The sequence below is a fragment of the Artemia franciscana genome, chromosome 4 (genome assembly GCF_032884065.1).
Source record: "Artemia franciscana chromosome 4, ASM3288406v1, whole genome shotgun sequence".
Classification (NCBI taxonomy): Eukaryota; Metazoa; Arthropoda; class Branchiopoda; order Anostraca; family Artemiidae; genus Artemia; species Artemia franciscana.
The window spans coordinates 29,839,950-29,856,394 of record NC_088866.1 but is presented as its reverse complement, the minus strand read 5'-3'; the positions used below and the strand labels follow the sequence as shown (position 1 = coordinate 29,856,394).

The following is a 16,445-nucleotide window of genomic DNA, read 5'->3' as shown; positions in this document are numbered from 1 at the left end:
AATTCGAAATTTAATCGAAATCCTCGGGTGTAAGAAAGGAATAATAGTCGAAAAGGAACAAAAATATCATTTGCATTTTTGTGCAAGTCCATACTCTAATGCAAGGGCTTCCATATAGGTGCTCGAGTTCCAAAAGACGCGAGATGAGATTTCTGGGGATGATTCTAAAAGTATTTCTATACAGTTACCTAAGCCCCGTCTTAATTGGTGTAAGAGGGGCCACAAGGATTCTATGCCTTAGGAAGCATTTGCAAAAATTATGGAGGGCAGATTTCGCCTTGTTCTAATTCACGTATAAGACTTTAGAAGATATTGCACCTTCTTTTCCTTTGGAACAAATAACCACAACAAACTTTCAGCCATTCCTGCTCCCCTCTGCCCTCTTAAAAGGATGTCTTAAACACTAAGATGAATAACAAAAATAGAAGGCTGTTCTACTTAGAATTGTTTTCACAATACACCTTATTCACATGTTTGCTCAAAATTTAAGGTTCCTTAGCACCTTAATTTACTACTTAAGACACTTACTGGACCAGCTAAGACAAAGCTTCTCATATAACTGATATCCTGGATCGGACAGGAGTAACTATATAAAGATTTTTTTTGTCATCTTTCGGCTTTTATTTTGAACATTTTATTAATGTTATGTTGTCTTTGTGTCTTTTTTTATAACTTTCCCCCTAAGTATGCATTTTTCACTGTACTTTGTGTTTATAACTATATATCTTTTTGGGTTGAGAAAGTCTTAATGATTATGAAGGTGAAACACCCGTATCCACTCTTGTCAACGTATATTCTTCCTCTTGAAGTATCAGCGTATTTATTTCTTCTGGTAATTTCACTGGCTCAAGTCCCATGTCATAGTTTTTTTTGTTTGTTTTTTGTCATGTTTGGTCATTTCGACTTTGAATCTTTCCAAAACACATCAGTAAACATATCATAGACTGTCCTTTATGATATAAATCAATTATGAGGATCGCCATGTACATTTTTAGATTTTCCCATTCCACAGTGTACGAATTAAAGCCTTATTTTTTTCAGGGCTGTGGAGTCGATTAAAAGTTATAACAAACTGCAATTCTGGGCATTTTCAAAATTACCAACTTCTACTCCGTGACTCCGACTTCATAGGCCTGTTTCAAAGCTTCACCAAACTAATTTTATAAGTTATATCCGACTTCAACTCCGACAACAGATATTTTCAATGTACTGACTCCATTCAGCGAACATTTTATTAAAACTCCGACTCCACGGCCCTGATTGTTTTAAGCGTTAGGTCAATTATGTCATAAGAAAACAGTTTGGCCCAGTAGCCTGGCTAGTATATGTCTCTCCTCTAACCTCATTTTTATCATTTTATGTACGCCAAGGTCTGCTTTTTCTTAAAAAAAAAAAAAAAAAAAAAAAAAAAAAACACGACAGGAGAGCCTCTTGTCGTTTCATCAAGGGTATAAACAAAAGGTAGCAAATTTGAGTTCAAGCCTACATCTCCATGTGCTAATTAAGCCGTTGTTAAGCCTAAACTGAGTACTCATTTTGTATTTGGTTTTGAAATTTCATCGAGTCAACAAATAGCAGCTTTTTAAATTTATCTTTCCTTCTGTTAAAGGGCCAACAAAATTAAACTAGAAAAAAAAACACTAATGGAAATAAGATAAAACATTTATTATAACACATCAATTTTTGTATTTATTGCAATTATTTATATTAATTTGAATGCACTTCACAAATTTTTGATTTTAGTTCGAAGAAATGGAAAACAATGAGATAAAAGGAAAAATTCAGATTGAGACGAGATCATAGAGATTTGCAAAAAAGGGGCTAATGTTTGCTCTTTTTATTTTCCTTTTCTTCAAAACATTTCCCCCTCCTTATTTATAGGTCCACTCATAAGTTTCATCTTTGCATTGTGGTTCCATCAGAAAGCTAATTTTTCTCGATATTTTTGGAGAAGAACCGGACTTAGGTTTTGATGCCCTTTTCTTTTCAAACCTAAAACGGTGAACTAACCTTCCGATGCTAAGGCTCTGTGAAATGTTGGAGTGACTGGGACTCATTGTTCATCGTTTTGGACCAACTCACATAACAGTATTTATCAGATTGTAACTTGAACCTCCTTAAGTCGCAACAAAAAGTCCTAACTGCCAATCTCTCTCATTTAGTTGATCTTTCTTGTGAATGTGGATGGCAAAAATGAAGCTCTTCTCTCACAGAGATCTTAGCGAACAAGATACCTGAAAAAATAAAACGTAGTCATTAACCTTTTTTTAATTTTTATTTAAGAATTCTGCCAACGGAGATGAAAATGGATTTTGTTAAACCTCCATCCCACTGATGTTGGATCATAAACGGGTACACTTTTGCGCCTAGTTCTTCGGCCCATCAAATTTGGCCTGTATCTGGTGCCTCTGTCCGGTAGATTTATGACCAGAATTGTAGAACCCCACCCCCTACAAGAGGTTGCATTGCGCCTAGCTCTTCGGCCCATCAAATTTTGCTTGTATCAGGTGCCTCTGTCCGGTAGATTTATTCATGACCAGAATTTTAGGACCCCACCCCCTATAAGAGGTTGCATTCATCTTGGGTACTGAAAGGGTAAAACTAAGATATCAACTGTTAACTCTGACTAAGCTTGGCTGTGATCCAACAAGTATATATAGCAAGCCCATTTGGTGGATGACATTATGACAAGAATATATCGATCTCTCCCCCGCACATGATAGGTGAGGTGTGCCAAAGCTAAAACTAGGCAATCAGTCTCAAAGAGAACACCTGGAACTCCAACTCTTCTTCTTCCTTCTGTAGAGGTTGCATAACGTCCAGATACCAAAGACGGTACATGGAATGCCAACTCTTACTTTTCATCTAGTTTAGTTGGGATCAAGTTTAGTTGGGACGCCTCCTTCTGGTGTCACTGCTGATGACAGGAAGCTAGTGATCCCATTATCTTGTCCCACATCCAAAATACCGGGACTGGTATTCCATCCCATAGTCTACAATTAGAACACTGGCTACTACTCCCTGCTGATTTTAGCTGAGATCAGACGACCCTTTCTGAAAAATTTCTTCCTTTAATCTCCCTGACTTCAATAAAGTGGAAATAGCACATGAATTGTTACTTCTGATTTAGTTTCGTTGAGATCTGACTAACGCTTCTGGTAATTTTTTTCTGATGGTGGGAACTTAGGAACCCCTCTTTCCCTCCAAACACTGATTTTGCATCCAGTTCTGACCCCAAAAGGCATTAATAGGATATTAGCTCTTTTTTCCCACCAAGTTTTGGTAAGAACTGCCAGCTCCTTCTCAAAAACGCTCTGATTAGGACCCCCTTCCTTACCCTAGATATCAGGTACGAATTCCCAAAAGGTAGAACTAGGACACTTATTCCTGCGTTCCATCAAGTTTGGGTCATATTGAGAACCCGTACCCCATTCTAGCAGATGTAGTGACGACAAGAAGTTCTGGGCCTTCCGATCACGTAAAAAAAAGAAGTAGTATTACTTTGCAATAAAAAAAAGATATATCTTGGCTAGGAGTTTCACTAAGCCATCTTCAGTGCAGGGAATAATGAAAAAAAGGTAAAAATAAAAATAAGGAAAACCTTGAAATACTATGGAAAATACATACTTTCTAACTAATTTTCATTGTTGAGAAAATGTCCTTATTTTCTCTCCTTTGTTCTCATTGTTTCATTACCGTCATTGTGGTCACAGAAAAGATTTTCATAGACAGGGCAGTGTCAAGGATTTTGTTCAAGGGGTGGAAGGGTAGTTTTACAAAAAATAATCAGAGGGGGTTTTACAAGAAAAGATTAGTGGTTAGCAAGGTTTCTATGTGCGAAAATTTGTTTACATGCATTCTTGTGAATTTCTTACGACTAGGACAGAAATTTGGAGGGGGGGGGGTCAAACCAGATAATCCCCATGGATTAGGCCATGCTCATAGGTTTACCCCAATAATGTCTTGTTTGAAAGTAAAAAAAAGGCAAAGGGCATATGAACGTTAAATATGATTAATTTCAACAAACCTGTTATATTAATAGGTTTTTAAACAAATCTACACTACTGTGTCGAAACCCTATAGGCAAGTGTATATTCACCTGATGAGCCCTTGTGTTGGGTTGTTGCCTCTCAATTATTTGTCTTTTTTTATTGTTTTTATTATTTGGTAAATGACGACTTATACTTACTGACGACACGACTGCCTGTCCATGGATTATTCTTTATGGCTATGCTGTTCGACCTATTTAATTGTATGGATGAGTAGGGTTAAGGCCTCATTCAAGTACTGATCTATATTAATTACTAATGTAGGAAAACAGTCTTTCTTTTCTCCTTCTGTCTTCTTTTTTTATTTATTTTTTTGTGTGTTTGTGCTGTTGCTTTGGTGATTTCTTTTTTCATTATATATATATATATATATATATATATATATATATATATATATATATATATATATATATATATATATATATATATATATATATATATATATATATATTCTTCTTCTATGTCTCAAATGTTTTTTTTTTGATACGTAATGCGTAACTAAAGATTGAAACGTAATTCAAGGCCGTTTGAATTTACGATATTGACACGCTATCAATTATGCTGGTAGTTTTAAATTAGACTAATTTGCCTTAAAGTCAATAGATCATAACCTTCTCAATTTCATTACTAAGAAGGCTTTTTTTTTCTTTAATTAGGTTAGTAAGCTTCCGAAGCCACAGTCTCTGTTTTGTTTTGAGCGACACACGAAATTGGTTTTTAGTTTCATTTTATTTGTAGTGTTGTTAACATCAAAATGAGCAGTTTTGATGCTAGATTTAGATCAATATCGATTGAAAATATTACCGATTGGAAGGCAGGCAAATTGAATATTCAAAACATGGGATCAAAAGCGCGACAGTTTTCAGGGTTTTTTACAAAAACGAGTGGTCGGATTTTTGATAGACTATTTTCTAAACAGGATGAGGTTGTGAATCCCCGCCCGCCGTTGAATACAATCAAAGAACGTCAAGCACAAGAAAAGAAGAAATATTACCCATCTGTGCAGGATTTTAAGGGGTTGTTTACGTTACCTGAAAGACCCAAATTGAAAGTGAAGTTGCAGAAGAAAATGGCAGCAAAAAAAACAACAGGACAGCCTGCTTTACATAAAGTGATTATGGTCGGAAGTGGAGGTGTTGGTAAATCTGCCCTGACTTTGCAATTTATGTACGATGAGGTAAGAACATTCTGTACCAAATTCAGTTTGCTACATACTTTCTGGAGGTAAACCTAGGTCAAATGCACACCCTAAAAATAGTTGTACTCGTTTGAAAGAGGGACTGGGTCATACACTTACACTAGAAAGGGTAAAATTCTAATTCAGCTACTTTTTGCTATCTTGGAAAGAGGTTAGGTTTGGAAAATGAAACTTTCAGGAATGGGTCTACAGACTAAAGTATGTCCCGGAAGATATTTTGAAGTACATACATCTACTGCTTCTCCCTCTAGAGGGCCCTGACCTTTGATGACCTCTAAGAATCTTTGTGTTATAAAAGTGACACCTTGTAAAATAGATTTTCTGACTTATTATGATTTATTATTTTTTATTATTTTTATTTATTATCTGACCTGACCCCTTTCTAAGAGGGAAATAAGTAGCTAAACTAGAATTTTACCGTAGTAAATTGCAGTGTGGGTAAATCTGCCATGATTTTGCAATTTCTGGTTGGTGACGTAGGAACATTCGATAGTAAATTTGAACCTCGCGCCCTCCCTCGAGATTTTCTAAATTGAATTGTCACGTTCAGAATGCCTAAATAATTTTGCATAAAAGAACGTTTTTCTTTCTACACCAAACCCCCATTCCCTTAGGGAAATACTCCAAAGCGTCCCTTAAAGTGATTGCAATATTCACATATGATTTAAGGTTGTCCCACTTTACTTCCTATGAAATTCCTTTTCCGTATACTAGCAGCAGAGCTGGTTGGAGGGCGGCCATAAAAAAGAAGAAAAAAAGTTATAGCGTACACACGTTTGTGAGCTTTGTAAATCTTCTGCTCGTGTAATGAGAAATACTGGCGGGATGGCATCAGATAGGCCTACCCATTGTTTAGCGAGACATGATTGTTTTCAGAATTGAGAGTTAAGGACATTCAGTGACATAGATACACATAAGTGTTGGAGAGATATATTTTTCCAATCCCTGTTTTGTTTTAATATTTCATTGAAAATCAAAACTGTATCAAGGATTTGTTGTTTGGGATGGGGAGGAGTATTTTTTAGGGGTGAAGGGGTCACTAAAACATCTTAAAAAAAACTCACCAAAAGTTGTTTATATGCACTTTTGTTACGTTTATATCAAAATTTTGGGATAAAGTATAAACACAATTTTTCTTATATGCTTTTTATTACGTCTTTATTAAACTTTTGGGGTTTAAACACCTTTCAGTACCAAGAATGGTGGTTTGTTCAAAATCTATTGGGGGATTTCCCTTCAATTGACGCCATTGGGTACGTCAGTCTTTTGTATTAGTAGATATATTTAAGGGAAATTCTTAAGGATTTTTTGGTATTTGTTTACCTGTTTGAATTCCAGGTGAAATAAAAATTTCGGTTTTGTCTGGAAAAGAGGAACAGTGAACTTTCCTTTTGAGCTCCAAAACCCATTTCTAAGGTCTATTTTATGTTTAAATACAACACAGACACTAAAATTAGAGTATTGAAATTAACTTAAAATAATTGAGGAAATGGGTACGTGTTTACCTCGTAATATGTTTAAATCAACCTAGTCGAGAAAGTGAGGAAATCAAAAGGTTAATTAACCAAAGGAAACCGCGAAACAGACAAAAGATTAAATTCTTTTTTTGTTTCTGTGGAAATTTATAGTGTCGTAGCTGTGATCCATAGTTTAAATGCAGAGAACCAAGAGAGATTCAGATGTGTAAGTAATTTTATGTAAACAATTCAATTTTATAATTAAAACGAATATAATCGAAGGGCTACCTCGTTCCCGCCATCTGGCTTACATCTCAGTGTCATATATGCCGCACAGTTCCGGCACTCGTGGCACTATTCTAAATCGCAATCCCCGCCCGCCGTTGAATACAATCAAAGAATGTCAAGCACAAGAAAAGAAGAAATATCACCCATCTGTGCAGGATTCCGGCACAGTTCCGGCACTCGTGGCATTATTCTCAATCGCAGGACATAATAGCACCATAATTTAGCAACGCTCGGCACATGCCATCTCGTTTATGCGACTTCTGAATGTGTGTGCGACACCTCTAGGTAATTTTTTTGCATTAAAATGAAAACAATAATTTGTACACATAATGGTAAGTGAATTCTTCGGGTTTACATCCAGAGACCTTCATCAACGCAAAAAGATAGCTGAAGTAACTATAAAAAAAAAAAAAAAAAAAAGCGCTCAAATGCTAGATGAAAACGGTAGAAAACGCTCAACTAAAACCAAGACTATACGAGTTAATTTTTTACTCAGTTTTAGACAGGATTTCTCTTTTCTTTCTCGTTTTTTGTGTAACGTTGCTTGTGCTGAATTTTATTGAAGTTGATAAAGGCCACTGGATGTGAAGTCGAAATATTTGGACTCTTATCATTATTTACCCAAAATGTTTCCAATTTGTTTTAATTGATTTGTGTGTCAAAATGCTTATTTGGACAGTTTGGAAGCTGAATCTACTGAATCCCTTCATAAAGGAATATACTTGTGAATGTCCACAGTTTAGTCGTTTATGTGGTTTGCGCTAGATCGTTCACAAGATGGACTTGGATTAGCTTCTAAAAGGCTTCTTGGTTGAGAAGAAAAGTGGAAGTAATAACAGATATATCAGCTGGATATTATCGCTTTAGTTTTTATGGCACTTCGTATTAACCAAGTGACATATAGCAATCGCCAATTCTGTCGGTCTGTCTGTCTGTCGGTCCCGGTTTTGCTACTTTAGGCACTTCCAGGTAAGCTAGGACGATTAAATTTGGCAGGCGTATCGGGGACGGGACCAGCTTAAATTAGAAATAGTCGTTTTCCCAATTTGACCATCTGTGGGGGAGGGGGACCGGTTAATTCGGAAAAAATAGAAAAAATGAAGTATTTTTAACTTATGAATGGGTGATGGGATCTTAATGAAATTTGATGTTTGGAATGATATTGTGTCTCAGAGCTCTTATTTTAAATCCCGACCGGATCTGATGACATTGGGGGGAGTTGGAGGGGGGAAACCTAAAATCTTGGAAAACACTTAGAGTGGAGGGATCGGGATTAAACTTGATGGGAAAAACAAGCACAAGTCCCAGATACATGATTGACATAACGGAACGGATCCGCTCTCTTTGGGGTAGTTAGGGGGGGGGGTAATTCTGAAAAATTAGAAAAAATGAGGTATTTTTAACTTACGAACGGGTGATTGGATCTCAATGAAATTTGATGTTTAGAAGGATATCGTGTCTTAGAGCTCTTATTTTAAATCCCGACCGGATCTGGTGACATTGGGGGGGAGTTGGGAGGGGGAAACCTAAAACTTGGAAAACACTTAGAGTGGAGGGGTCGGGATGAAACTTGGTGGGAAAAATAAACACAAGTGCTAGATACATGATTGACATAAACGGAACGGATCCGCTCTCTTTGGGATAGTTGGGGGGGGGGGTTATTTCTGAAAAATTAGGAAAAATGAGGTATTTTTAACTTACGAACAGGTGATCAGATCTCAATGAAATTTGATATTTAGAAGGATATCGTGGCTCAGAGCTCTTATTTTAAACCCGACCAGATCTGGTGACAATTGGGGGGTTGGGGGTTGGGAGGGGGAAACCTAAAACTTGAAAAACACTTAGAGTGGAGGGATCGGGATGAAACTTGGCGGGAAAAATAATCACGAGTCCTAGATACATGATTGACATAACCGGAACGGATCCGCTCTCTTTGGGGTAGTTGGGGGAGGGGTTAATTCTGAAAAATTAGAAAAAACGAGGTATTTTTAACTTGCGAACGCGTTATCGGATCTCAATGAGATTTGATATTTAGAAGGATATCGTGTCTCAAAGATTGTTTTAAATCCTGACTGGATCTGGTGACGTTGGGGGAGGTTTGGGGTGGGGGAACCTAAAATTATGGAAAACGCTTAGATTGGAGGGATCGGGATGAAACTTGGTGGGAAAAATAAGCAGAAGTCTTACATACGTGATTTACATAATTGGAACGGATCCGATCTATTGGGGGTGGGGTGGGGTTAATTCTGAAAAATAAAAAATGATGTATTTTTAACTTACGAAGGAGTGATTGGATCTTCATGAAACTTCATATTTGGAAGGACCTTGTAACTCAGATCTCTTATTTTAAATTTCAACCGGATCAAGTGTAATTGGGGGGGGGGGGGTGGAAATCTTAGAAAATACTTAAAGCGGTGAGATCAGGATGAAACTGGATGGGAAGAATAAAAACCTGTCTAAGATACGTGACTGACATAACCGGACCGGATCTGCTCTCTTTGGTAGAATTGGAGGGGGGGGGTAATTTTGAAAATTGAGGTATTTGTAACTTACGAAAGGGTGACCAGATCTTAATGAAATGTGATATTTAGAAGGACCTTGTGCTTTAAAGTTCTTATTTTAAATTCCGACCAGATCCTGTGACGTTGGGGGGAGTTGGAGGGGGAAACCGGAATTCTTGGAAAATGTGAAAATTGGGGTATTTTTATCTTACGAATAGATGATCGGATCTGAATGAAATGTGATTTTTAGAAAGAATTCATGTCTCAGAGCTCTTATTTCAAATCCCGACCAGATCGTTTGAAATTGGGGGGAGTTGGAGGGGGAAATCTTGGAAAAACACTTGGAGTGTAGGAATCGGGATGAAGCTTGGTGGATAGAATAAACAAATGTCCTTGATACGTAATTGACAGAATCGTACTGGATTTGCTCTCTTTGGGGGAGTTGGGGGGAGGGGCTCAGTGATTTGTCTAGTTTGGTGCTTCTGGACGTGCTAGGACGATGAAAATTGATAGGCGTGTCAGGGAGCTGCACAATTTGACTTGATAAAGTCGTTTTCCCAGATTCGACCATCTGGGGGACTAAAGGGAGAGGAAAAATTAGAAAAAATTAGGTATTTATAACTTACGAGTGGGTGATCGGATCTTAATGAATTTTGATATTTAGAAGGACATCGTGACTCAGAGCTCTTATTTTAAATCCTGACCGGCATTAAGCCTCTTATTTTCCTTTTTAAATCAATCTATTGATTCATAGAATTTTGTTAGAGCTCATACCATATGATCTCTTGGCTCTTAGCTCTTCTCGCCTCGTCACAAGTGCCATATGAGCTCTTAGCTCTTGTTCTTTATTTATTTTATTTTTGCCCTTAATTTCATTTTATATTTTCTTTCAGTGCAGAAGATGTCTTGGATAACATTCAGTACAAACATTTTTTTAGGGTTTTACATTAAATTTGAGTGTTATGTGTATTTTCTGGCCCAAGAACCCTTTTAAAAATACTCCCCAAAACCCTCTTCATGATTGAAATACCTTTTTTCGAACATAATTACGCAGAAACTTCTTTTCGGGTTGAGAAGAGGGCACAAATTAAACAAAGATGCAAAAAAAACAGGAAATCTAATGGAAAAAACTAAACAGGAAAAGGAATGTGCATGCACGCGACATTTCTCCTAGTCGTGCCTATGTTTGCATCGTTCCTAGACTTGATTAAATAAAAAAAAAGTTTTTTTTTTAACTGAAAGTAAGGAACTGCATTAAAAATTAAAACGAACAGAAATTACTCCGTAAATGAAAAAGGCTGTTTCCTCCTCAATGCCCCGCTCTTTACACTAAAGTTTGACTCTTTCTCTCAAATCTACTTTTTAAAACAGTAAAAAACTTTAGCGTAAAGAACGGGGCATTGCGGAGGGAACAGCCCCTTTCATATATGGAGTAATTTCTGTTCGGTGTAAGTTTTAATTTAGCTCCTTACTTTTAGTTAAAAAAACTTACTTTCAGGAGACCTAATTGCCCTCCAAGTTTGGTTACTTAAAAGGCAACTAGAACTTCTAATTTTTTACGAACGTTTTTATTAGTAAAAAAATATAAGTAAATTGCGAATTAACTTACGTAACGTACTTCTATATTCGTGTATTTTTATTACGTATATGAGGGGGTTTGCCCCCTTTTTAATACCTTGCCCTTTACACTGAAGCTTAAATTGTGTTCAAATTCTTTAAGAATGACCCCTGAATCACAAAGGCTGTAGAATAAATAGTTGACATTACTAAAAATACTCTAGCGTAAAGAGCAGGTATTTAGGAGGAGATGCGTAATAATCATATGCGTAATAATTTCTGTTCGTTTAAAGTGTTAATCCTGCTCCTTATCTTCAGTTGAAAAAAAACTTTTTCATATTTATTATTTCATTGTTTTTTTGTTTTAAATAATACTAGAAAATACCGCCCCCCCCTTCAAGGAATTTTTCTTCTCCCATGAAAAATTTCTACACGGAAAGATCCTTCCACGTAACCCTCTCCCCTCAACCCCCCTCCCCAAATAAGAAAAAATCCCCCTTAAAACCTTTGTACAATTCCCGATAACCATTACTATATGTAAACATTGGTCAAAGTTTGTAATTTGCAGCCCCTCCCCTGGGGACTCTGAGGGAGTAAGCCGTCCCCAAAGACATTGTTATTAGGTTTTTTGATTATGCTGAACAAAATGGCTAATTCAAAATTTTGATTTGTTGACTTTGGGAAAAACTGAGCGTGGGAGGGGGCCTAGGTGCTCCCCAATTTTTTGGTCACTTAAAAAGGGTACTAGAACTTTTAATTTCCGTTAGAATGAGCCCTCTCGCGACATTCTAGGACCACTGGGTCGATACGATCACCTCTGGAAAAAACAAATAAAGACGCATCCGTGATGTGTCTTCTGGCAACAAATACGAAATTCCACATTTTTGTAGATAGGAGCTTGAAACATCTATAGTAGGGTTCTCTGATACGCTGAATGTGATGGTGCGATTTTCGTTAAGATTCTGCGACTTGTAGGGGGTGTTTTCCCTATTTTCCAAAATAAGGCAAATTTTCTCTGGCTCGTTACTTTTGATAGGTAAGGCTAAATTTGATGAAACTTAAATATTTAAAATCATCATAAAAGTCCAATTGTTTTGATGTATCTATTAGTATCAAAATTCCATTTTTAGAGTTTCGTTTACCATTGAGCCGGGTCGCTCCTTATTTACAGTTCGTTACCACGAACTGTTTGATAGATGAGTATGAAAATTAATTAATGAACAGAACACGCCATATCCTGGGGCTTTCAAGAAGACTGTGTGTGTTGGGTGGATGTGTTGGCTTTATTTACATCAGTCTAGTAGTCCTCCATATATGCCAGTCGTTAGGTTGTTGCGCTTGCTTTTTCTGTAATGGTCTTTCAAGTTTGTGTTACATCATAAAATCCTGCCTAATGGAGTGTCTTGCCAGTTGAAAGTCGTACAGCAGCACTTTTTTGTCGTGTTATTACCCTGAGTACAGAAAACCAACAAAATAAGATTGAAGTCTTTTTTTTTATCATCCTATGCTGTTATATAGAGAGTAATGGATCCGCTGAAGTTCTCTAATTTGCTCAAAGTTAACGTATGAACCTCACAAGAGACTAGAATAAGAGCATGCCCAACCAGGGGGAGGAAAGGTACCAAAAATGTTTTCAGGAGGGGGAGCAAAAGAATGTGTGTTTGAAGGGCTTCAGTGTCTTTTTATCTGTAGTAAAAGTATATAATTTAGAAGCTAAGTGGCTTGAGTAGAATATTACTTATGTTTGCGTGTTAGCTATGCTAATTTACTATTGCCACAGTGAGGCCACTTGGATTGTTGTTCTATTACCAGCAGTGTTGCCAAGTGTAGGATTTAAGATTTCAATCCGATCGAATTATCTTATAAATAGCAAAAATGATCGAATCTTTTAGTAGATTTCGGCTTTCCTAGTTTTAGTTGCACCCCAGAGACCAGTGTATCCCTCCTGACGATTAATTACTGGACTATATGGTGACGATCAGTCAAAAAGCTCCGTCCATGCGATTATCTCGACCACACTGGCTATATGATTGATTATGCTTGGAAGAAGTCACCTTTACGATTTCATGTGAATACGTTGCGCATCACGGTCATAGGAAGCGTATATAAACAGTTCTTAGGGAATCTCAGATTAAAGCATCCTCAACAAAGCTACTTTGGGAATTCAATGTTCGTATGAAAGCCTGAAAGGGTTTTAAAGGATGCATAAATACTCATTTTTGTGCACTGGAGTCGGTTAAACGATACGACGAGCCCTAGTTCCCTCCAAAAACGCAGGTTTTCTCAGAGAACAGTCAGTAAGACAAGAAACTTTCTGTTGAAGCTTCGTCAGCTGCATAAAAGGCCGTATCCAGGGGAAATACCGGGTTTTAACCCCCCCCCCCAATTTTGCCTGATTAAAAACGTAACAAAAATGCACGTAAAAAATGGGTGCGTTTAAAGTTTCCCCCCCCCTCGCTCTTCTGAAAAAACATCGACTTCCCGAACAAAAATCCTGGATATGCACTTAGCCACCTATATAAGAATTTATTATGAAGGGGACTATTAAAAATAGTGAACGATGAACATATATACGAAATTGTAGGAACATGATATAAGTTTCGGAGAGGATCACAAGTCCCACCCTTGACATAAATAGCTTGCCGCGGACTTTGATATCAGAACGTCAAGACTCCCACCAGCTGTTGCTTAATTTATTCAGTAGTTATAATACAAAAATAACATTTCAATGTGTGTAAAAGCATACGTCAAGAACTCTACATGTCAATATCTAGCTGAAACTTTGGTTTCTTCATAAAAGAATTGACAGGTGAAAGTAGAATAAACAAAACCAGACTTGGAAATCATTCAATTAGGAATTTTTTGTGTATGTGAGGGGAGGGGAATCCATTAAACTGACTGATAGGCAAATTATATGGACATACATTAATAAATTATAGGAAAAATATTGATATTTTGAGGAGGGAGCCCAAAAAACTGTGTTGACGCACTATCCTTTGCTTCGTATTTTGATATCGGAATGTGATGACCCCCACCGGCTGTAACTCAATTTATTCAAACAGTTGTGTCAACCATATACAATTTGGTTTACTCCAAACCACAGCCATAGCTACGGAAGAGACAATCGAAAATTAAGCACTACTACAGAGCCAATAACGTATCCTCATCGCAGTCTGTTGAGTTGAGTAATGTTTAAATCTTAAATCTTTGTTATTGACCAATCTTAAACCGTTCTTGACGTAATCCCTGAATATCGCAACAAATTTTGTGTGAATGCAGAGTTATGGCAACGGAGCCAAAAAATGTATAATAACTAGTAACATATCCTGTTCGGAATTTGTTGAGTTGAACAAAGTTTAACTTTCAAGCCTGTTTTTATTATTGACCAATGTTAAAGAAGCTCTAAGGCTTGTTTTGTTTTTAAACTATTGAAGATGGAAGCCTAAGTATAAGTAGACGGTACTTGGGACCAGTGTTGGTATAATATAAGCTTTTCAAATCAATTTCTTCTCATTAAGTTTTCTGACTCTATAGTACAAATTGAAAAGCGTTGAATTATATGAAAAATGAGAACAATCATAAACCACAAATTAGTACAGATATAATCACAACATACTTAGGCTACGACAACGGAGTTGCCCCTCCCACGGAAAATACCCCCATCCCAAGGAAAATTCCTCCCCTCTGAAAATCCCAGGAAAATTCCCCCCACACAAAATTGAGCAGCCAAAGAGAAAGTACAAAATAGGTACATCTTATATTTTGGTAATAAAATCCAATACTTTTTTTAGTTTGATTACGTGTTCTATATATATATATATATATATATATATATATATATATATATTATATATATATATATATATATATATATATATATATATATATATATATATATATATATATATATTTGGTATAATACCCAGCATTTCTTTTTAATTAGACTTCATGTTCTTTATATTACATTAAAAAAAAACATGCCGTTAAAGTAGATAGTTCTTTTATTTTGGCATATTACCGAATATTTTTTTTTTTTTAGTTGGACTACATGATCTTTAAATTACATTTAAAAAAGACAAACAAACAAAAAATGCTCTTTAAAGTAGATAGCTCTTTTATTTTGGCATAATAACCTATATATTTTTAAGTTACATCATATGTTATTTAAACTTTTAGATCTAAACTTGTTGTAGCAGCTTAAGAAATAAATAAATCAATATTAATACGTTGAACCCTTCTGGATCTTTACTATAGATAACGATATACGATTGTCTTTGACTTAAACTGGTGAGTAGAATTTTCAATTTTCCTTCTGATGAACATCAGGAATTATCCAGGGGGAATTTGACGAAGAGGAAATATCCGGGGGGAATTTTCCCGGGGGGGGGGGGTAAACGCCCATACCCTTACAACACACAGATGAAAATGTGGTACTGCACTAAAAGCTTCATTATTTTGATACAACCAAAAGAAAAATTGGAGAAAATTGGGTTTATAGGTTTGAATAGACTTAAGATGGATTCAGGGGGTGAAAATGTTTTATTTTAATTTCCTTGGTATTTCAAAATTTAAATCATTGTCTAAAAAAATAGAGAATTTTTATAAAGTATTTTAGTACTCATTTCCAGGTCAGACTAGAAATTATATAACCTGAAACAACGAATAAATAACCACCAATTATCTGAATAAACTGCAAGCAAAGTCGTTTGCAATAATATACTACCGACAGATTTTAACATTGAAGATTAAAAAAAACCTTTCCAGGACTATATTCTCACCAAAACTTCGACCGTGCATGTAAAATTAATTTTTAACTTATATTGCTGGTTGAGGATCAAGGCCTTTCGTCTAATTTAAGACATTCAAGACCACAACTTTTCAGATTTATAATCAAAATTATACATTGTTAATGTAGTCTAAAAATTTTTTTCGTTGACAGATTACTGCTTTTTTTTTTTTTTTTTTTTTTTTTTTTTTTTTTTTTTTTTTTTTTTTTTTTTTTTTTTTTTTAATAAGGGCAAAAGATGGTATCGAGTTTTAGCAATTATTTATTCATTTTCTAATATTGATATAGACTAAAAACTGATTTAGACTTGATTCATCCCTAGCAACAAACTTAATCGTAAATCCCCTCAACAGTAAATTGAGTCAATCCCCCTAAAAAATTTTACATTTGCTCCTTAATATCTTATTTTTTTGTATACATTTTACCTTTTTTATTTGTCCCCACTCTCCAAGATATGTTTTTGCGTATGTGCCTATTTGCATAATTTCTTAAGCAGGGAACTGTTTTGGGGTTATTTATTTTTTTTTAATTTGTATTCACGCTGATCACTAATTATGTTGTATATGTTGTTGTATGTCTCTCCTCCCACGCCCCCTTTTCCAAAAGACA

General features: G+C 35.9%; 1 protein-coding gene across 3 annotated transcripts in view; it reads left to right on the top strand.

Moving 5' to 3' along the window:
* Window positions 1–16,445, top strand: part of LOC136026275 (ras-related protein Ral-a-like) — an 89,375-nt gene that overhangs the window by 24,855 nt on the left and 48,075 nt on the right. For all 3 annotated transcript variants that reach the window (XM_065702665.1, XM_065702663.1, XM_065702664.1), the window contains exon 2: window positions 4,969–5,226. In XM_065702665.1, coding sequence (XP_065558737.1) covers window positions 5,119–5,226 — 108 coding nt within the window. In that variant the 5' untranslated portion in view covers window positions 4,969–5,118. The remainder of the gene's footprint in view (window positions 1–4,968; window positions 5,227–16,445) is intronic.